Source organism: Heterodontus francisci, chromosome 26, assembly GCF_036365525.1.
Source record: "Heterodontus francisci isolate sHetFra1 chromosome 26, sHetFra1.hap1, whole genome shotgun sequence".
In the NCBI taxonomy this organism is placed as follows: domain Eukaryota; kingdom Metazoa; phylum Chordata; class Chondrichthyes; order Heterodontiformes; family Heterodontidae; genus Heterodontus; species Heterodontus francisci.
In genome coordinates, this window is record NC_090396.1 from 19679967 (window position 1) to 19703561 (window position 23595).

At 43.6% G+C, this 23595-nt stretch overlaps 1 protein-coding gene across 1 annotated transcript; it reads right to left on the reverse strand.

The window, feature by feature from the left end:
- Positions 1 to 1893: 1893 nt before the first annotated feature.
- LOC137384535 (serine/threonine-protein kinase SBK1-like) lies at positions 1894 to 20303 on the reverse strand. Its single transcript, XM_068058676.1, has 4 exons — positions 20108 to 20303; positions 15285 to 15515; positions 3464 to 3666; positions 1894 to 2778 (listed from the first exon to the last, which is right to left on the reverse strand). Exons 2-4 carry the CDS (start codon positions 15451 to 15453, stop codon positions 1993 to 1995), a joined length of 1158 nt encoding a protein of 385 aa, XP_067914777.1. The 5' UTR covers positions 15454 to 15515; positions 20108 to 20303; the 3' UTR covers positions 1894 to 1992.
- Positions 20304 to 23595: the final 3292 nt, after the last annotated feature.

Below are 23595 nucleotides of genomic sequence, written 5' to 3' on the forward strand. Positions count from 1 at the left end.
TTGATGGATTGCACCAGCCGCCCGCTTTACACCCCGCCTGAATTTACTTCGATTGAGCTCAGTAGATCCTGTCAGTTTCCCGCTGGGCAGGTTAGGTTAAAAACACCCTCAGTGCCCATGATCACAACAGTGTGACATGGTCAATGTCCCTGCTGGGAGTTTTGAAACACCTGATCCTTATACTAACATTGGACACATAACTTATTTGCCCTCTCCCACTGTAAAATTACCCAAATGCTGCACGCTGTTCTTGTCTCAGTTTCAGTGATATATAAAGTCAGATCTTCCGGACTCCATCACCTTCAGACCAAAATACATGAAGACCAATGGGTGAGAGCTTCCTAACTGCAGGTGTCGCTGGCTGAACCCACGACAGTCTGAGCTCAGTGCTCCTGATCCATAATCCATGCACCAAATTTGATTGAGTCCGAGGGAGAAAAGAAAATGAGATTTCCAATCAGGGAAGTCTCAGACTAATCACACTTACGGCTATACTAGGAGATGACTGTTTTTAATTGGTGGACTACACAGGGTTCCCAACCTCCTGGCTTCACAGAGCAAAGGTTTAACTCAACTCTTTTGGACATTGTGTGGACTAAGTACTTGTTGAATTGAGTGAGTTGCATTGCAGTCTGCTCTTCTGTCCCTTTAACCCAAAATGCACCAATTTCTTCCTCATTCATTTCCTCATTATTCTAACCTAGCTTTGGCCATCTCCTGGTATCTCTCCAGATTAGCTCCCTGTTAACCTGTGGATTTGCTGACCAACCCAGACACTGGCAATTACACATGAGCCCACCACTACCATAAGCTTCACCATTACAGATGCGGTGAAGCAGTAAATGGTACGGTGAACAGGGGCACCATAGTACCACCCCATTCAGGCCTCACTGTTACAGTCACAATAGGACACAGAAGGAGGGGCAATGCAGTAATGAGCCTTCTCAAGCACACAGTGATGCAAAAGAGAAACACAGAATGTACGGCACAGAAACAGGGCATTCAGCCCAACTAGTCCGTGCTGGGACAAAGAAGGGGGGAAACATTTGGGAGGTTTAAGTGGCTTGGACTCTTTCAGGCCTCACAACTAATAATTATTTTAAATTGTCACAAGAGCACATCCCTTTGCCTGAGATTGTTGCACTGAGCTAATGATCTCTTGACTTCTCTAATTCTAACAATTACTTCAAATGTTATTTGTTTTTGTTTGATCTGTATTAACCTCTTGGTATTGTAAAGTCAGTCAATCCATTACTGGTTATTAAATGAGATGTTAGGACATTCAGCAGCGTGGCATGCTGGGAAGGGTAGAGAGTGAAGGCTGCAAATGGAAGAAAAGGTTAAAATTAAAATTTTGAAAATCAAGAAAAAAAATTAGCATGATCTGATACAGGAAGTCACAGTCACACTTGTAAAAGGCCAGTGTAAATAGTGAAGACTTGTGCCGAGTGATCCATCCTCCAGGTGAACACTAACCAGCCCTTAGGAAGAAAGTCATTTGAACAGTAGCAGCTGCCACAGCTTGATCATTGGGCAATGCCCTTGTCTTTCGCTCTTAACATATAATAAAAAGGATCCTTGCACAGGAACTGATCCTTATCGGTCCAGATCCTTGCTACGGTCATGCCCAGTTCTTTGGACCGTTGTGCTGCTTCCTCTCTTGATGTCACCCATCGCATCAACACGAATTGAGCATATTGCTTTAAAAGTGTTAGGGTTGGGCCAAGTCCTACGCCTCACACCTTTCAGCTCGACTGACCCAAAGACACAAAGCAACTCAGTCACAACTGATAAGAAACAGCTTAGGGTGAAGGCTTCAAAGAGCTATGTCTGAGAGAGCCCCGTTGGAAGCCTGAATTTGAGCTCCAGTCAGTGACTCGTGTTGACTCCTGAAGCAAGAATTCCTTCGGTAATAATAAGTTTGTTACTCTTTAAAACACGTTTCCTATCACATTTAAAACCGCCCACATCTTGGACCCTGTGCAGTGTGATCTAGACACAGATTTCAATAGGTGTGGCAACCAGAATTCTGGTGTTATTGCTCTCCCTCGATGCTCTCTCATAGCTGCTGTTAGATGAGAGGGAGCTAGATGTTGTCATGGAGGAGAAGCGAGAGGATGGCATTTCCACGGAAATGGTGTTCTTGGCAACACTGCATACAGGGGAAAGGCTCTGTTGCTTCATCCTGGCCACCAGATCTTCTTCAGAGGAGGAGCTCACATCAGCAATGCTGTTACTACAATCTGTGTCCAGCATCCACCGATAACTCAGGTATCTGAAGATCTCCTTGACAGAGCATCTCCTCTCTGGTTCAACAGGTAGAAGTTTCCGGAACATGCGGAGAGCATCGTCAGTGAACCGCCTCCATTGTGATGGCACGCTGGCACCTCTGCGCTTCTGCCATCTCACAAACTCGTCATAGAAAGAGTCTGAAAGTAGGGCTTTCTCCCAGGGGAAGTTTCCTGTGAGCATGCAGAAGAGTAACACCCCAAAAGCCCAGACATCAATGCTGTAATCCACTGAGAAGCCCTCATGTTTGGAGGTATCGCAGAGCTCTGGGGCAGTATAAGGAATGGTACCACTCACCCGTTTGACAGGAGTGCCAGCCCGACGAGTCATCCCAAAATCAGACAGTTTAACTTTGCGGCACTCCTTGTCAAAGATGAGGATGTTCTCTGGTTTGATGTCACGGTGTACCAGCTTCCTGCTATGAAGATAGTCCAGAGCTAAGGCAACTTGGTGCACACAGCGCTTGGCAATCTGTTCAGGAAGGCCAACCTTTGAGAAAGCAATGAAACATATGTTACCAATATTGGACTCTTCATGAACCACATGCGACTTCAGACACAGAAACATTGGGATTTAGGACCTCAAACCTAACATCGATGGGATGGAGGACTCCATACCCAAGGATAACAAGGTGGAGGTCCTTGAATCCAGGGATAGTGAGATGGAGATTCTTGATCCCAGAGATTATGGAAAGGAAGATTTGAAACCTAGTGATAGTGGGATAAGGGATTTCCAAAATAGAGATAGTGGATTAGAGACCTCAAATTAAGGAAGGTGCCATGAACAATTCATAAACTCAAGAATAATGGGATGGAGGACCTCAAACTTAGGGTTAATGGGATGGAAGACCTGAACTTCAGGGATAGTGGAATGGAGGACTTCAGACCCAGGGACAATAGGAATGGATGATTTAAGACCTGGGGATTACATAACACACCTTCAAACTTAAATGTAACAAGATAGCTGATTATAAGGAATGATTCTCCATTTTACTTTATTCTAAAGAAAACTTTTATACACTCATTTTTAATCATGAGTTAATAAGGGATTGTCTCTTGCGCAAAGAAGGTAACTGAATAGCAGAAAATGGCCAATAGGAGTAAAGGAAGCTATAGAGGAGAAGATCAAGCACAGCACGGTTTGTCGTCTAATTGCTGATGAAGGCAGTGTGTACCTGGGGAGGAATAATATCAAACAGATCCCCCGCAGTTGCATATTCCTGGGCAAACACATAATATTCATCAGTTTCAAAGGCTATCCCAAACATGTCAATGATGAAGGGTGATGCTGACAGGTAGAGGGAGATGCTGTATTCTCTGAGAAAACTCTTCAGTTTGGTGGTCTTCTTCCTCAGGAACTTCAAGGCCATTTTGGTACCTGGAGTGAGAAGAGAATAAAGTGGATAATTTTATTCCCATTGATTACCTGCCTGCCAATCAATCTGAGGACTCTTGGACCCAATTTTAACTTATTTGGACAGGAGCTGCTTTGTACCATTGCTGATGAATGGTCATCGGCTTGCGGGGGGAGTGGTGGGGAGTGGGAATCTAGGCCCAGATGTTGAGTATGTGACAGTTAGAATAGTCTGTGAAGGAGCAAACAAGGAAATGAAATTTGTCTCTTGAATCAGATTAGGAAAAGAAATAAGCTGTGGGGAACGTAGAACACAGCGAACAGCCACCAGAAACCTTCCCATTCATGAAAGGGTCACGAGCCTCCTTGGGTGTTTGCTGCAAGCTACAGGATGTTAAACAGGATGGGGGTGTACAACAGTCATTGCCCTGAACAAAAGGAATTCATTGTGTATTTTTGACATGAAAGATACTGTATAAATGTGAGTATTTACTACTTACAAAGGACTGCATGCCCACTCCAACTGAATGATGTCTGCACTATTAGACACAGAATATAATCAGGAACTTTGCCTCTTGTTGGAGGCTCCAATACTCCTGCAGCACTGTGATGGCTCTTAAAGCAAATCAACTGCCTGTCAACCATAGATCAATACATGCTACATGATATCCGTCGAGTATTCAGACTGTGAGCTTTCCTAACAGTCTGGTATGAAAGAAAGAAAGAATACTTTATTACTTTATCACATCTCTTAGAAATGTCTCAAAAATGCTGAGTACACAATGGATTTGCTTGAAATGCTGTGACCGACGTTGTTACACTGACAGGTCAGAATAAAACAGAGCAAATGGTTTCCGTAGTTACACTGACAATGGGATTGGCTCAAGCCAGCTCCAAGTCTGGCTCTCATTCTGAAGAGTTACTGCTTTGCATTTGTGCGGCCTGCAATTTCCTGAGGCATAGCTCCTGTCAGCAAAATAAACTCAGCAAATGATCCCACCAGATCCATTCAGACTACAAGTGCAGATATTCCAATGTCCAAAATTGAATCCAATGGAGTCAGTGTAGAAGAGAAGCTCTACCTCCAGAAGCCTCATCAATATAATGCATTAAAAATCTTTGGTCTGTACTCACTCCTGTGGGCAAAACCCCACTTCCAGTTGTCACTTTTTTGTCACACTTTTGTGTCATCTTTGCCATTCTAAGTTCCTATATCCCCAGTGCTAATGGAATTTGCCAGACTTGTCATGCTGTAATTTTACCCTCCCACCAGCAGTGGTGCTCTAGTACCTCATTATTGCAGTTCCCAGTTCATCTGAACAGCCGAGAAATTCCTGTGTTCCTACCAACTCTACTTCCCAGATTGTCATCAAGTAATATCAAATCGAAGTATTATTAGCAGTATTACGATCATTATTACTATTATTAGTAGTAATATGAAGGTATTGTTCCTTTTGTTCATACCTTATTAAATAACTTATACCTGTGCAGCCTGATACAATTATTTCCTCTGCCCTCTAACCCTGATTTTGCCTGGAGACTACTTGATCTTGACTTCCCAAGTGCGAAATCAGGGAATTGCACTAGTTTAGAGCAATTAATAAAGAGGTTCTAAGGACCTATGTTGGAAATAACTGAGCCTTATAATATTTAATTGGAATGCCAACATGGTTGAACGAATGGTACATCTAAGAATATATGCAGCCTCAATCATTCCTCAGTATACTCCCAGGTTCGTTCTGGGGTTGACACGGAGGTATTTTTCTCCATTTCTCTTGCCCTCCCTGTGCCACACACTGTCTGCAGATGGAAGGGTGCACAAGCAACCTTGGCTCTTGATTGACTACTAGAGAGGTCCTATCAGGACTTCCCCCTTCACACTTTCCCTTCTTCACCCAGGAGAAGGGCTCCGCTTCTACACGAAGAATCCCAGCAGCAGCCTGGCTGACAAGAGTGATTCTGTATGCCACAGCTTGGAGGTGGAAACCACATCTCACCTTTCTGCCGCATCACCCAGTGGGGGTCCAATCCAAAACATAAACATACCACCATTTCTCTGTCAATTTGATCTATCACTGACTAATGGAGCCTGAATACCATACCATATTCGGCCATAATAATAGAGGTAACAATCAGATTATGCCTGCAAATTTCCAGCTGGTAGTCAAATGCTCAGTAGTTGCGCCAAACTCCATCCAATTTATATTTCTCCACCGCTTCCTCAAGCAACCATGGTAAGGCAAAAAGCTGGACGCTGGGAACATGTTTACTACTATCTACTCTTCACCCACCCTCGTACTCTCCTTCCCTGCTAAAGTGGTCACCCGAAGCATCAACAAAGCCACCTGAAAGGAACATGGAGGAGAAATCAGGGCTGGAATTTTACGCCCTCCCCCACCCCCAGCCGAGGGAACGGGCTGGAGGCGCGAGGTGGGGGCGTAAAATTGAGTGGAAGGCGGGTGGTGCTGTTCCTGTTGCCTTCCGCCCCCGCTGCAATTTAATGAGCGGTGGTGGCGATGACAAAAAGCACGCTCGCCCCAGGCCAATTAATTGCCGGTGCTGGTATATTACCAGTGGTGGGCAGGCAGCTCGGGACCTCAGAAGGCTGCCCAGTAAAACCTGGCGGCTTCCTTGTGGGCTGGGGCCCCCCCCCAAGGCACATGCTGCCTCTACTGCACTACATTCCGCACCCCCCCCCCACTCTCAATAGAACCCCCTTGCCTCGCCAGGACCCGGCCAATTGTCCCCAGCAAGGTCCCATCTACTTACCTTTATTCTGGAGCCTCCTCCATTGCTGCTCTTCATGCTGGGTGCAGTCCCAGCCGTAGCCACTGCTCCCGGTGGCGCTGCTGGGACTGAGAGCTGCCAGCCTGCTGATTGGTTGGCAGTTCTTGGAGGCGGGACTTCCTGCCTCAGAGAGGTGGAAGTCTCGCCCGAGGCCAATTAAGGACCTGAACCACATAAAATCACTGCACGGCATCCAGGCCTGGCAGAGGCGGACTCACCCTCAACTTTTTGGCTGGTGCCCTTCGCCGCCACATAAAATTCCAGCCAAGAAAACAAGATAAATGTTCTGAAAGTTGCACCATGATTTAATCAGTCTCATTTCTGTGTGGCTGGGTTGTCTGTTGAAGAGGTCACTCTTGCTGTGCATTCTGAACTATTGGTGAGGAGATACATGAGAACAGCCCAGACGAGTCTCACTCTAATTATCTCCATCTCTCTGCGGATGCTGTTCAGTCCTGCTCACACCTCCCACAGCTGGGACTGGAGACTCACAGTGCAACAGATTTAAGGGGCAGTCTAATCGCACCAAGGCATTGACCCCTTGTGGGGTTCAAGATATCCTCACCCTCTGGTAATTTAGTCAAGTGCCCTAATATGGTGATCCCAGACAACATGCATGAGCAGGACAATTACAAACTGGTAGATGTCAAAGCCAAACTCATCATTGTCCTCACCTGATCCAACATGAATCAGTAGATAGCAAGCAGCAGCTAGTCCAATTCTCCCTCCCCAACTCAGGGGCTGCAAAGCCAATTGTCATACTCTTAACCCCCTGACTACGGTCTAGTAACTTAGTAAAACAGGGGATCAAATCTGGGAGATTTCTGATCTTCTCAGACACTCATTCCTTAAGGCCTGAGCCAATCTAATTCGCTGTCTGTGTACCAATTAAAGTTTTATTGTTTCACACACAGAAGCTCACATTCCAGAGATTGTGAGGCAGGCTTGATGGAACATTTAGTCTTTTCCTGCCCGTCATATGTTTGTAAGCTTAGCATTTAATATCATCATAAATAACAATAATAACTTGCAATCACACAGCATATTTACTGTCGTAAAATGTCCCACACAGCTTCACAGGAGCATAATCAAGCAAAAATTGACATTGAGCCAAAGGAGGAGATATTAGGACAGGTGGGTAAAAGCTTGGTCAAACAGGCAGGTTTTAAGGCATCTCTTAAAGAAGAAGAGGTGGAGTTGGGAGAGAATTCGAGAGCTGAGGGTCTATACAGCTGAAGGCAGGGCCGCTAGAGGTGGGGTGATGGAAGTGGGAATGAACAAGAGGCCAGAAATGGAGGAACACAAAGATCTCAGGGCATTATAAGGCTGGAGGAGGTTACAGAGATCGGGAGGGCGTGAGGCCATGGAGGGATTTGAACATGAGGATGAGACTTTAAGAAGGGTATTAAAGGAGAGGGGCACAGATGGAACAATGATTTTTCTCTCAAGAATGAATCCCACCAGAGGGGAGATCTGAGCTGTGTTCTGTGTTTCAACACCTGCAGAAAACATGAAGTGTGGATCATTGGACCAGTGGAGTGAACTGAAAAGCTGTAGTACCTTGTCCTGCCATTTGAGGGAGCTCATGACTAAATAGGACCACTGGTGGGTGCAGTTTGGAATTGCAGAATTAACAACAAAGGAGATACTTGCATTCGAGGCTGTTTAGAAAAGGTTCACTAGGTTGATTCTTGGGATGAAGGAGTTGTCTTATGAGGAAAGGTTGAACAGGTTGGGCCTACAATCATTGGAGTTTAGAAGAATGAGAGGTTATCCTACTGAAACCTATAAGATGCTGAGGGGGATTGACAGGGTAGATGCAGAGAGGATGTTTCCCCTTGTAGGGGAATCTTGAACTAGGGGGCACAGTTTCAAAATAATGGGTCTCCCATTTAAGCCGAAGGTGAGGAATTTCTTCTCTTAGATGGTTGTGAATCTTTGGAATTCTGTACTTCCGACAGCAGTGGAGGCTGGGTCATTGAGTATATTCAAGGCTGAGTGAAACAGATTTTTGATCTATAAGGGGGTTAGGAGTTACGGGGGACAGGCAGGAAAGTGGAGTTATGGTCACAATCAGATCATGATCTTATTGAATTGGGGAGCAGGCTTGAGAGGCTGAATGGCCTACTCCTGCTCCTATTTCTTATGTTCTTAACAGTTTGAAGAGTCCATGTCTTAAGACCTGAGGATTTTGACATGGTCTGGCTCTGGAACAGCACCAGTCAAAATCAGACTTCCTGTACAGAGGTTTGAAATGTTTAATTAATTGTGAGTGAGCAAGGCTTTGATTCCTGGTATACTGGGTCGTCTCAGGGCTGCATTTCAATCTAGGATTGCCAGCCCAAGCCTCAAGTAGTCAAAGATCAATCTCCAGGACACTGCTGTAAGTAATCCCAGGAGGAAAACCATCAGGGCTCTCAAAAGTAGTGTGTTGCTGTTTTGCCAATTTTCATTGAACCCTTATTTTTATTAATTAAAAAAAAAATGGAGGTGGGAGAAAAGCCTGTTTGACTGGGTGGGGCAGTTGGAGGTGGGAGGACATGTGATGTAATCTCCAGGGATGCATCCACCCACAGTTGGTGACCCTATAATCAGTAATCAGGAATACAGACGTTCGGGTAGGGAGGTATAGGACTAAAACATCTCGCTATGAACTCAAAGAAGCAAAACTGGATTTACAGTTAGAAGAATGGTTGGTGTCAACTTTTTCATTCCTTTCTCCTCAATCATTAACAGTGTCTCTGACCCTACAAGGGCTAAGTCATCCCTTCATTTTTTGATGTAAATTCAATTCTCATCACCCTTGAGTCATTTTGGTGGATGTAATGGGATATCGGTGCTTGGGCCAAGCTGTCCACAATCTATATAAATGATTTGGATGTGAGGACAAAATGTAATATTTCCAAATATGCTGATGACACAAAACTAGGTGGGAATGTAAGTTGTGAGGAGGATGCACGGAGGCTTCAAGGGGATTTGGACAGGCAAATTGAATGGGCAAGAACATGGCAGATGGAGCATAATGTGAATAAGTGTGAAGTGATCCACTTTGGTAGAAAAAAACAGAAAGGCGGAGTATTTCTTAAATGGTGAGAGGTTGGGAAGAGTTGATGTTCAGAGGGACCTGGGTGTCCTTATTCATGAGTCACTAAAAGCTAATATGCAGGTGCAGCAAGCAATTTAGAAGGCAAATGGTATGTTGGCCTTCATTGAAAGGGGATTTGAGTACAGGAATGAAGATGTATTGGTACAATTGTATAAAGCCTTGGTGGGACTGTGCCTGGAGTATTGTGTACAGTTTTGGTCTCCTCACCTAAGGAAGGATATACTTGCCATAGAGGGAGTGCGACGGAGGTTCACCAGACTAATCCCTGGGATGGTGGGATTGTCTTATGAGGAGAGATTGAGAAAAATGGGTCTGTATTCTCTAGAGTTTCGAAGAATGAGAGATCTAATTGAAACTTACAAAATTCTTACAGGGTGTGACAGGGTAGATGTGGATAGGATGTTTCCCCTGGCTGGTGAGTCTAGAACAAGGGCACACAGTCTCAGAATAAGGGGCAGGCCATTTAAGACTGAGATAAAGAGGAATTTCTTTACTCAGAGGGTGGTGAATCTTGGGAATTCTCTACCCTAGAGGGCCATATAAATTCAATTATTGAGCATGTTCAAGACAGAAATCAATAGATTTCTGGATACTAATGACATAAAGGAATATGAGGATAGTTGGGAAAAATGGCGTAGAGGTAGATGATCAGCCTTGATCTGTTTGAATGGCGGAGCAGGCTCGATGGGCCAAATGGCCTATTCCTGCTCCTATTTCCCATAATCCTATGTTACTGTCAAATTCATGGGCAGTGACTAAATCTCACTGTTCTACAACGGGCTGAGCCTGAAGTCAACGAACCTCTGTCAGTGCTGTGTGATTTGTGAGTACATTAATCCAGGTTCCTATTGCTGCAGGAACTTGGCCCATTAGAATCATGCAGCACAGAATGAGGCCAGTCAGCCCACCGTGCCTGTGCTGGCTCTTTGAAAGAGCTATCCAAGTAGTCCCACACCCCACTCTTTCCCCATAGCTCTGAAAATGTCTCCTTTCAATTATTTATCCAATTCCCTTTTGAAAGTTACCTGCTTTCACCACCCTTTCAGACAATGCATTCTAGATCACAACAACTCACTGCATAAAAAAGATTTCTCCTCATTTCCCACCTGGATCTTTTGCCTTTTCTGGATATCTGGTGTTCTCCTCAATAATTTTTTGGGAATCTGATGCTAGTTCTTAAAATTTCTTGATTGTCAGGATGTGGATGTTGCTGGCAATGCCAGCACTTATTTCCCATCCCCAAAGACATGACTGAGTGTCATCAAAGGGTAGTTAAGAGTTGACCATGTTGGTGTGGGATTGGAATCTCATGTAGGCCGGACTGGATAAGCGCGGCAGGTTTCCTTCCCTAAAGGACATTAGTGAACTAGTTCGGTTCTTAAGACAATCCAACAGTTTTAGGGTCACTTCTACTGATATTAACTTTTTAATTTCCTGATTTTTTAAAAACTGAATTCAAATTCTCAAACTACAATGATGTGAGATTTGAACTCACATTCCCTGGATTAGTTGAGGCCTTGTTGGACAGATTTGCATAAGTCAAACTGGGCATCACTAGATACCAATGTGTGGGCCAAACTGGGCATCACTAGATACCAATGTGTGGGCCAAACTGAGCATCACCAAATAGCAATATGTGGGACAATTGGACAAAGCTAGTTAGATATCACTATCTGTTTCAGACTAGGCATCATTACTATTAGATCTCTGGATTACGAGGCCAGTATTATAACCATGACATTACCATATCCATAAGGTGCTTGGTTTTAGTTTGTGCCTTTGTGCGCTCTGGGAGGCTGCACTCCCTTCGCACTGACAACCTTCATCTAAGATTCTCTGGGCTTAGGCAAATGGAATATGTATCTCCAGGGAGAGAGCATGATAGGTGGTATCAGTGGTAGCACTCTTGCCTCTGGGTCATAAGGTCATGGGGTCAAGTTGCAGACCAAAGACTTGAGCAAAAAATCTAGGCTGATGCTCCAATGCAGTGATGAGGGTGGGGGGGGGGGGGGGCACCACACCACACCACCTATTGGATGTGACGTTAGACCGAAGACCTACTTGTCGTCTCAGGTGGATGCAAAAGATCCCATGGCACTATTTGAAAGAAGAGCAAGTGAGTTCTCCCCGGTGTCCTGACTGATATTTATCCCTCAACCAACATCACTAAAAACAGATTATCTGTTCATTATCACATTGCTGTTTGTGGGAGCTTGCTGTGTGCAATTTGGCTTCCACTTTTCCTACATTACAACAGTGACTGCACTTGGAAAAAAAACTTCATTGGCTGTAAAGAGCTTTGGGGGTATCCTGATGTCGTGAAAGGCGCTATATAAATGCAAGATATTTCTTTTTGGATAGATAGAATGTCTCCCTATGTGCATTCCCCACCGGCTTTAAGCGTCATAGACCAAGTTGTGAGCGGAAGCAAACGTACACATAGGAGTTCACACACACACACACACACACACACACACACACGAAGTGTAGATGTAAGTTAAAAAAAACTACTTGCACATACACACACACACACACACAAACAGGGCAGGTCCACGGAATCAATAATTCTATTGTCAGATCCCTATATCATGCTGATTAATTAAATTCCTACTGAACAGCACATCACCCAGAATAGCTAGACCTCCCTCCACCCAAGGTGTGGCTCCTTGACAGGTTTCTAATTCTGAAACTGTCAGCTGTGTTAAAACATGCCAACTGTCACATCTCTGTTCAGTTTGTGCACTTATAGAAAGGGCTGAAAAATATTCTGGCACACCCAGAGAAGGACACACCTAGGATAAGAAAACAAAGTATTCCCCTCTAAATAAATGGCTTAATAGCAAAAATGAAATACAGAAAATGCACTACAGGTACATCAATATATGGCAAGTTGGGATACACTTTTATACAGCACCTTATTGTGTGCCAAGAGTGCTTCACATGAGGAATTACTTTGAAGCACAGGAACAGTTGTTACGTAGGCAAATAACAGCAGCTATATTCCACACAGCAAGAGTCCATAAACCACAATGAGATGAATGACCAATTAATTTGTAATTTTATTAGGTTGGTGGAGGAAAAAGTGTTGCCGAGGATATGAGGAGAATTCCCAGATCTTCTTCAGTTTGTAATATGGGATATTTAAGATCCATCTGGATCTATCAACGTGCAGATAAAATGTTTCATCTGAACTAGGAGGGTAGAGGTATAGCCCAAGCTTCAACCTCTGAATAACCAGGCCAGCTAGAGCCCAGAAGCCTCACCTGTGCGAGAAGCCATTTTGTGCCACAGTTCAAATGAACAGGGCCTTTGCTTTAACATCACGTGACTCAGTTGATCGCACTTTTGCTTCTGCGTCAAAAGGTCGTGGGTTCAAGTACCATTCCAGAGACTGGAGCACAAAATGTAGCGTGGAATTCCAGTGCAGTACTGAGGGAGTGCTGCACAGTTGGAGGTGCTGTCTTTTGGCTGAGACATTAAACCAAGGCCTTGCCTTTCCTCACCTCAGGTGGATGTAAGAGACCTCTATTTAGGAGAAGAGCAGGGGGATTCTGGCCAATATTATCTCTCAACCAACGTCTCTAAAACATTATCCAGTCATTGATGTTTGTGGGACCAGTGCACAAAATGATAGGCACATCTCCTATATTGCAACAGTGACTACACTTCAAAAGTACTTCATTGATTGTAAAGGGCTTTGGAACTTCCTGAGAGGCAAAATGCAAACCTTTATTTTCTCTTTCAGACACTGATGAACTTGCTTTGTATGTCTGGTAATTTTTTTCTATTTATAAACATCTCTGGATCAGAGGTCCTGATCCAGACTAGATAGAGGTGACTTATTGAGAGAGTCTGGATGGTGCAATATGTTAGATTACTGCCTGGCCACCTCATGGAAGTGGGTATCCAATTTAGGCCAAACTGTGGTGTCAGTGGGCAATGAAGACCTCCTCTCTCTGGGGTACAGTATGGTGTATGGTAGCGTTGTGGTTATGTTACTGTACTAGTAACCCAGAGGCCTGGACTAATGATCTGGACATGTGATTTCAAACCCCACCAAGGCAGATGGGGAAATTTAAGTTCAATTAATTAAATAAATCTGCAACCAAAAGGCTAGCAGCAGTAATGGTGCCTGTAAAACTACTGGATTGTCATAAAAACCCATCTGGTTCACTAATGCCCTTTGGGGAAGGGAATCTGCTATCTTTACCCAATCTGGGTAGACATGACTCCAGGCCCACAGCAATGTAGTTGACTCTTAACTGCCCTCTAAAACAGCCTAGAATGTCATTCAGTGGGATCTCAACAGCAATAAATGCTGAACTTGCCAGTGATTTCCCACATCATATGAATGAATTCTCTGATGACGACTAACATTGCCAACACTTCAATGTCTAGCTGATGGTATCAGCACAAAATGAGTTGAACACTACTCTCCATTTACTGACCAATCTGAATCAAAGCAGCCACAAGGATAATGTGAATGTCACTTTGGTAGTTGGGTGTGTTTCACAGCTTTAGGCTGAAACTCTGTACGTTGCCAGGGAAACATAGAGAGAGAGCTCTGTTTTGTAATACACATTGTGTCACATCTAGCCTGAAGTAGTCCATTATTTAATATGATATGAAGTAAAGTCATGTAGCCAGGGTTTTGTAGAGGGAGCTTTGTATTGCAACTGAAGAACAATAACAACAACTTATATTAATATAGCATCTTTAATGCAAAAAATGTTTCAAGTCACTTCACAAGAGTGTAGTCAGATAGAAATGGATGCTGACACAATAAAGGAGATATAGGGAGGGGTGCACCATGATCAAAAGCTTGGCCAAAGAGCTGGGTTTTAATATACATGCTAGGTGACAGCTGTGGTTCAGGTGGTAGTGCTCACACCTTAGAGTAAGAAGGTTGTGGGTTTAAATCCTGTTCTAGATACTGGAGTGCAGCAATCTAAGCTCACTCTCTAGTGCAGTACTGAGGGAGTGCTGCATTGTTGGAGCTGCTGTCCTTTCCATGAGATGCTAAACCGAGGTCCTCTCTGCCTCCCTCAGGTGGATATAAAATATCCCATGGAATGATTTGGACGAGGTGCAGGGGAATTATTCCTCGTCAATATTTACACCCTCAACCAGGGTCACAAAAAGCAGATTCTCTGGTCATTATCTCATTGCTGTTTGTGGGAGCTTTCTATGTGAAAATTGGTTGCTGTGTTTCCTATATTACAAGTGACTACATTTCAAAAGTGCCTCATTGGGCTAGAAATGTCTTTGTGATGTTGTGAAAGATGCTACATAAATGCAAGCTTTCCTTTTAATGAAGGAGAGGCAGCAAGGTGGGAAGGTTTAAGGAGGAGATTCCAGGGCTTAGGCAACTGAGGCAAGACCACCAATGGTGGGTAACAGTTGTGGGGGGCGTAACGGTGGGTGGGTGGTGTGCACAAAAGTCCAGATTCAAAGAAACACTTTGTTCTCAGAGGGTCACAGAGCTACGAGAACTACAGAGACAGGGAGAGATGAGACTATGAAGGGATTTAAACATATGCATGAGAATCGCAAATTGAAGGCATTGGGAGTTGGTGTGGGGGAAACACTGTAGGTCAGTGATGACAGGGGCAATGGGTGGAGGGGCCCACTAACAAACCTGACTCATATCTGATGCCAGGACTTGGTCTTAAGGAAGAGGACATTTCAATGCAGTCCCAAGTGTCTGCCTACAAAGAAAATAAAAAGTGCAGCTGCAATCATTACATACCTCTGATCTTATGGATAACCAGATCAACCTTGCCATAGGTGCCTTTTCCCAGCTCTCTAATCACCTCGTAGTACTTATTCACCTCCAGCCTCTCCAGGTTCTGAGCCGTAAGCAGCTGGAGCTCCTCCAGAACATCGTTCGCTCCTCGAGTCATCAGTGAAGAATTCATGGTCGTTAATGGAGGCAAACTAGATTGAAATCACCCCCAGCTCAGAATTCAGACCTTTCTCCCTACAGGAAAAATGAAGCATTGTCAACACATCTCCATCATCACGGGTTTAAATCCCGACACTCCGTTTGAACCAGAAATGTTGAACTAAACCCACCTTAGGAATTCTCATCCATCACTGTGCCTCGCAGTGACAACAATCTTTCCTAGGACTAGGAACAGATGATTTGCTGTCACTCAGGCACCACTATTTCCATTGCCCCTGGTACACTTTATGCAAAGTTGCAGTACTAAGCACACATCAAATGGAGCAGAATGTTCTTTTATTTCAAATATGAGCATAAGATTGGCAGAGCATCAGGTAAATTCTGATTGGCTCCATCATCTTCACTTGCAGCCACAAGAGATTAGGAGATAGGGTTCTGCTCTAGTAAGGCATCCCCACTGAGGCGAAGTTTTCAGATATTATATATTGCCAAGAAGAGCTCTGTTTTATCTCCCATCCATGCTGCACCTATCCTGAAATGTTTTGTTGTACAATTAGACGGGTGGCACAGTGGCACAGTGGTTAGCACCGCAGGTTCACAACTCCAGGGACCTGGGTTCGATTCTGGGTACTGCCTGTGTGGAGTTTGCAAGTTCTCCCTATGACTGCGTGGGTTTGTGCCGGGTACTCTGGTTTCATCCCACAGCCAAAGACTTGCAGGTTGATAGGTAAATTAGCCATTATAAGTTGCCCCTAGGGAAGATGGGGATGTGGTAGGAATGTAGGATTAGTATAAATGGGTGGTTGATGGTCAGCACAGACTCGGTGGGCCGAAGGGCCTGTTTCAGTGCTGTATCTCTAAATAAAAAAAAAATAGACCAGAAGTGAAAGAAAATAATTTGTATAGTATATATTTATAAATCTCCCATCCTTGGGTGTCCCAACGATCTTTACAAGCAAAGGACTACTTTGGAATTGCAGTCACTGATATTGTGTAGACAAATATGCTGACCAATTTGTGCACAGAAAGGTTCCTCAAACAGCAAATGAATAAATGACCAGATGATCTGCTTTTGGCAATGTTGGCCAGGTCACCTTGAAAAAAAAAAATCCCTGCTTTTTGAAGAGTACCATGAAATCTTTTACTGATTTAATGTCTCATTCAAAAGACTTCCCCTTTCTCAGTGCTGCACTCCCTCAGTACTGCATTGGAGCCTAGAATATGTGCTCCAGCCCTGGAGTGGGGCTCAAAACCAGAAAACACAAAGTCAGTGTACTGACTCTTTTCAGGTCAACGCATGTTTTGAGAGGATGAAACTACCAGCCAGGTTCTCCCAAGTGGCTCAGTCACTAAAATTACTACTTTGTCTGCTACTCAACCACACAGCACCCAAATGTCCCTGGTCTGTGCCTAGATAGCTGACCTTACCTGGGGTGAGTGAAGCAACACTAAAATTAGAACTAGTCCGCTGCCAATGTATTTCCTCTACTACTGGAGGAAAGTGAGTAAAGAAAAGGAAGGTTCAACTGTGATGTTATGGACTTTGTTTTCTAGGCTTACATGTGAAGATTAACCACTTGTCAGGACACAGTGTCCTCTCAGAGAAGGAAGGAAACTCCAGACCAGTTACCATAGTCAACTCCATTGATCCAAACCCTCAAGGTAACATCTCATTTTTCAGCTGCCCCTCCTCTCTCACAATATTTGTAATGCCAATTTAGTGCAATTTCAGAGAATATGGAGAGCTGAGTCTAATTGAACATTTTCCTTATTGTCCTTTCAGTAAAGTTTGTTTACCAAATACAAAGATTGTAAGGGTGAAAGCCATGTTGAGAAGCATCATCACACACCCGACGGGTGATGTTGCAGTGAGGAAAATTATGCTTGATTTCGCATTCTCCAGAAACAAAATAAACACTTGCCAAACAGTTTACATGAAGACCTTTAGTGCTGGGGAGAGAGGGATATTTGGAATCACTCAGTTGTGACTGTATTTTCATTTGATTAAGCACAGTGAAAGATGCTATCTGGGTAGGGGGTGATGGATAGGGTAGGGGTAGGTCTATCTGGGTAGGGGGTGATGAATAGGGTAGGGGTAGGTCTATCTGGGTAGGGGGTGATGAATAGGGTAGGGGTAGGTCTATCTGGGTAGGGGGTGATGGATAGGGTAGGGGTAGGTCTATCTGGGTAGGGGGTGATGGATAGGGTCGGGGTAGGTCTATCTGGGTAGGGGGTGATGGATAGGGTAGGGGTAGGTCTATCTGGGTAGGGGGTGAAAAGGACTAATCTCTAGCTCCATCTCTCCCGTCCCTCTCTCTTTATCTTCCCTGTTTCTGTTTCTTTCCTTCCCAATTATCTCCTTCTCTCCATTTCCATCCATCTATCCTGAACTGTCGCTATTTATCCATTTGTATTTTACTTATTTTCTGTCTCTATTTTCTTTTCCTCCTTGTAGTTCCACCTTTCTTTATCTCACTCTCACCCTGAATTTCTCTGTTTTCCTCTCTGCCTTTCTATTGCCATCTCCTGCTCTCTCACTGCTCCTTTGTTTAAATCTCTGTGTGTGCAACTCGCTATCTTTCTCTGTTTCTATGCATCGCCAATATTGCGTGACCAGCCTGCTCGATGCGACACACCCGGTAATACCCAATACAGCGCCTTTAAGAATATTAAAACATCTCCTTGTAAATAACGCGCGTCACCTCCAGCCTGCCTTGCAGCGAGAGGCTGAATATTAATCCTACTGATTATCCTGACACTGCAATTCAGAGACACCGGTTAAAATGCATGGATCAAAATGGATTTTGCTCTTCAAAATTCACTGAGCAGAAAATATTTAAAGGGGGTCTGGGACTCTGGAGGATCAAGGTGCTTAGGAAACAAGACATAATTTATGGTGCATCCTTCAATTAAATATACCATTAAAGCATACAGTTAGCAGAATATTAGGATTTATAAAATACTTAGAACTTTACATTTTAAAATGTTTTATATGTACATCAGCGTATCAGAATCATACAATAACACAACACAGGAGGCCATTCGGCCCATCGTGCATATTCGAGCTCTTTGAAAGAGCCATCCAGTTACTCCACTACCCCTGCTCCTTCCTCATAGCACTGCAAAAATCCCCCCCCCCCCCTTGAAATATTTGTTCAATTCCCTTTTTGAAAGTTACTATTGAATCTGCTTCCACCGCCCCTTCAGGCAGCACATTCCAGATCACAACAACTCACTGCGTAAAAGAAAATCTCATCTCGCCTCTGGTTCTTTTGCTAATTATGCAAATAAAACGGATCTTGACTTCAATTCCCATGCTGCTCGCTCATTAGAATCAAGACTGTTTAATATTCATTAATTTGCCTCGGTCATGAAGATTGGAATTAGAACGAGTAGAAATGATCATCAGAAAACTGTCAGGGATACAGAAACACAAGGAGCAGCTCAATAAAATAACAGGCACGTCAACTACAAGATGCAGCACCATCTAAACTCTACTACTCTGGCGATTCAATGCTGGGCTTGGCACGGATCATGATCACAACAGCATCAGGTATGTTTAATAAAAGGAGACAGCATTGCAAACATTTCCAAACAGATTCGCAGTCAACATTGAACAGGTGAATGGCTATTACTGCACTGTAATGGGAGACTTGAAGTAAAGGCTTCCTGTAATTCTCATCCACCGTCAATACTATTTAAGCACACACTAACTGACCTATCCATATAAACACAGCTCCTATCAATTAATCCTTCCTGTTTTGCTTTAAAAACAAAACACCCCAAAATTGCATCCAATGCAGAGAGATCAATGCAAATTTATTTTTGCAAGATTATAATTATTTTTGATCGCACAACAAGCCTCCAGCACCTGTCTTTCTGAATCCCTCGAGAGAGAGCCAGAACAACAATTGTCTTCCTTTCCCCATAAGGTAATAAAACAGCATCCCCGTTGAACCCGCTGATATCGTTCGATGCCTTTTATTTGTTGTACTATTGGTACACTGCACGAGGCATTTTTTTTTCTCCTCAAATTCTCTAAAACGTCGGATATTTGCTTATTAAGCAAAATACAAATCGGCTTTAAGGAGAAGCCACACAACTCCGAATTACATGGAAACCCACCGCGCCGCAGTAACACAATGAATTCGAAAGGCAGAGGCATCAGCTGGATACCGGAAACCAGTGGTCCTGGTGACCAGCCGGCTGCATTCGTGCCAGGATTAGCCCTGCATCCTCTCATTCTGCATTGCATCCAATACATGAGCATATATTAAACCATTGCCATTCCTGCAGCCGGCAATCTTCCCTTGTCCACGGGCATCGCCTCACTTTTTGTATGTATGTGTGTGTGTTTGTACATATACTTTGCAATGAAGAACAACGTACATGCAATTAATATTGTATATATGAGAAAAACGCATATGCAATTAATACATATGCATATAACTATATATAATATTAATAGTACGTTCATTCGTCTCATTGCAGAGTATTAATTATTCTAGTGCATTCCTTATTACGGTTATTCTGCAAGCAAATTAGCATAGCAAATAAATATCATGTTCTCCCACTGTTAACATGTTCTTTTTTTGTGGTTTCTACAGTTTAATGCAAAGACAAATAACGTTTCTTTTCTCTAGCTGTGCAGTTGCAAGGTGCCTCACCTTAATGCTGGGATACCTGGTCACAGTGTAGCCCAGATGCAGGGCAAGGTTGTGCCTGCAGCAGCTTCTGATGGTAGCATTGACTTGCTCCTTTGTTTGGGAGTGCCTGCTCTTCTTGTCTTTAACTGCCCCTTGTGATGGTGCTTTTTTCCCCTCTCTCTCTCTCTCAGATGGAACTGCTGTTCATTAGAGATATTCAGCCCCCCCTCAATTAGTTATAACAGCACTCCCCTCTCGCTCTCTGCTTTCAGTCCCCAGCTGACGGGCATTTAAAGGGACCCAGAACTGCCAGTTGAAAGTCAGCCCCGCCCACAAACTTCAATTCCCAATCAAAGACAAGGAGTCGCGTCCGCCGCCAATCAAAATCGTGACGTTGCAGTCACGGCCAATGAAATGCAACTGCATAAAAAAAAACGACCGCCAATCACAGCCCGCTTGAGATGGACCATTTGGGAGAAGCGCATATAGACCAATGAGAATGCAACATCGTGTACAGCCACCAATCAGAGCTGTCCCCTTCCCAGCACGCAAGCCAGACTGGAAGATCGGTGCATCTGTCAACCTGCAGGCACAGTGCGCGATGCAGAGCACAAAACAAACAGAGCTATTATTTCACGCTACACGCATGCAGACAAGGAGAATACAATATGTGGCATCCATCAGCCTTCATATTGCAATGTGAAATTGTGCTCTCAACAAAACTCCCAGGCTGTTTACCTGTTCCAAAACATACACACGGAGTAATGGATTCCCTGGGGCAATCACACATCAGCAAGGAAACCAAGGCATGCAGATACCACAGACTGCGAGAGCAAAACCTATAATTTGAATGAACCCTGAGGTTAAATTACAGCCTTGTAATCACTCGCTGGTATCTGTTATTATGTTTATAATACAAACAACATACCACAATTTTAATTCTTTGTACCACACGTGTGGAATTAGTATCACTATTTGGATAACGTCTGATCTGAGTTCTGTTCATGAGACACATGCATGCTCCTGAAACCATATTTTAAACCGGTTTTCCTCCTTACTGTGTGTAATAACAAAATTACATATAAAAATCCTGCAAATCACAGGATTCAATTGCAAGTGGTGAAAACAATGAGCCACTAATTCACAATAAATTCCCATGCCCATAAATACAATATAAATAGATTCTGTTACGATGGTGAGGAAGGTGTCTGGGGGTTCATCTCAGCCTTCACCTGGTCTTACTGTAACAGGGTTTAATTTTAAACACACTGTGTTTTTAGCTCCCCCCTGGTGAATCCTTGTTACCACTTTCCAATCATAAGGTAAAGAAACCAGCACAAACAGGTTTTCTTAGGTTTAAAGAAGAAAAGTTGAAATTTATTAAACTTGAACATAAACTATAATTTGGTTGACGTGACATGCCCACGCTAGCATGCACACGCGATATACACATGCAAATAGAGACAGAAAAGAGCAGAGGAAAAATGGAAAAGTGGAAAGGTTTGAGGCAATATCCAAAGAGTTTTTGTTAGGTTCTTCGTGCTCACTGTAGAGTCCTTGATTGTAGGTAGATTTTGCTTTTTGTTGGGGCCCAGTATTCTTCTTAAACCTTGTTCGCAGTAGGAGATTTTTCTCTCTTGAGGTTCATGTATCTTCAGTGGATTCAGAAGCTTGTGAGAAAGAGATGGGAACAGACAGGAAAGATCTCAGTCCAGGAGCAAAAAGTCTTTCGAAGTTCAGACTGTTTATACAATTCAGAAAACCTCAGGTTGCCAAGCAGATTAGTCATGTGACTAACTGGTCTGACCACATCTTGGATTGTATCACCTTAGCAGTCTCTGGAATGCTCCTCTTATATGCAATACCTGGTGATCAAGGTCCATTGTGGGTTGAATGTGTCAGGAAATGGTCCTTTGTCCTTCCAATTACCATCTGTTAATATGCAAATGTCTTGTCCTGCCATGGCTGATCTATTTAACAAGTCCTTTCTTCACTCCAGTAACAGTTTAAAATCAATGTTCATGGCAAAATTAATGTGCTACAATCCATAATTAAGGAAGGAGTAGCAAGACATTTAGAAAATCACAATGCAATCAGCCAGTGTCTACATGGTTTTACGAAAGGGAAATCGTGTTTGACAAATTTATTAGAGTTCTTTGAGGATGTAATAAGTAGTGTGGATAAAGGGGAACCCAGTAGATGTAGTGTATTTGGATTTCCAAAAGGCATTCGATAAGGCACCACATAAAAGGTTACTACACAAGATAGAAGCTCATGGTGTTGGGGAAAATATATTAGCAAGGATAGAAGATTGGCTAACTAACAGGAAAGAGAGTTGAGTTAAATGGGTCATTTTCAGACTTGCAAAGTGTAACTACTGGGGTGCCACAGGGATCTGTGCTGAGGTCTCAACTATTTACAATCTATATTAATGATTTGGATGAAGGGACGGAATGTATTGTAGCCAAATTTGCAGTAGATACAAAGATAGGTAGGAAAGCAAGTTGTGAGGAGGACACAAAGTGTCTGCAAAGAGCTATAGATAGGTTAATTGAGTGGGCAAAAAATTGGCAGATGGAGTATAATGTGGGAAAATGTGAGGCTGTCCACTTTGGCAGGAAAAATAGAAAAGCTGAATACAGTGGCGCAGTGGTTAGCACCGCAGCCTCACAGCTCCAGCGACCCGGGTTCGATTCCGGATACTGCCTGTGTGGAGTTTGCAAGTTCTCCCTGTGTCTGCGTGGGTTTCCTCCGGGTGCTCCGGTTTCCTCCCACAGCCAAAAGACTTGCAGGTTGATAGGTAAATTGGCCATTATAAATTGCCCCTAGTATAGGTAGGTGGTAGGGAAATATAAGGACAGGTGGGGATGTGGTAGGGATGTAGGATTAGTATAAATGGGTGGTTGATGGTCGGCACAGACTCGGTGGGCCGAAGGGCCTGTTTCAGTGCTGTATCTCTAAATAAAATAAAAATAAATAAAAATAAATTATTTACATGGAGAGATCTGGGTGTCCTTGTACATGAATCACAAAATGTTAGCATGCAAAAAAAAAAGTACAGCATGTCATCAGGGAAGCAAATGGAATGTTGGAATTTATTGCAAGGGGGTGGAGTATAAAAGTAGGGAATTCATGTATAGGGCATTGGTGAGACCGCACCTAGGGTACTGTGTACAGTTTTGGTCTCCTTATTTAAAGAGGGATACACTATCATTGGAAGCAGTTCAGAGAAGGTTCACTAGGCAAATTCCTGGGATGAAGAGTTTGTCTTATGAGGAAAGGTTGAGCAGATTGGGCCTATTGGAGTTTAGAAGAATGAGAGGTGACTGTATTGAAGCATATAAGATTCTGAGGGGGCTTGACAGGGTAGATGCTGGGAGGATGTTTCCCCTCGTGGGGGTATCTAGAACTAGGGGGCACAGTTTCAAAATAAGGTTTCTCCCTTTTAAAATGGAGATGAGGAGGAATTCCTTCTCTCAGAGTGTCATTAATCTTTGGAATTCTCTTCC

What these genes read in the sequence shown, in the direction of transcription:
- LOC137384535 (XM_068058676.1), bottom strand. Translation starts at nt 15,453, where the DNA reads ATGAATTCTTCACTGATGACTCGAGGAGCGAACGATGTTCTGGAGGAG. An exon ending in GGTTATCCATAAGATCAGAG is followed by an intron (nt 3,667 to 15,284) that starts GTATGTAATGAT and finishes TTCTCACTCCAG; the next exon opens with GTACCAAAATGGCCTTGAAG. An exon ending in TTGATATTATTCCTCCCCAG is followed by an intron (nt 2,779 to 3,463) that starts GTACACACTGCC and finishes GCTTTCTCAAAG; the next exon opens with GTTGGCCTTCCTGAACAGAT.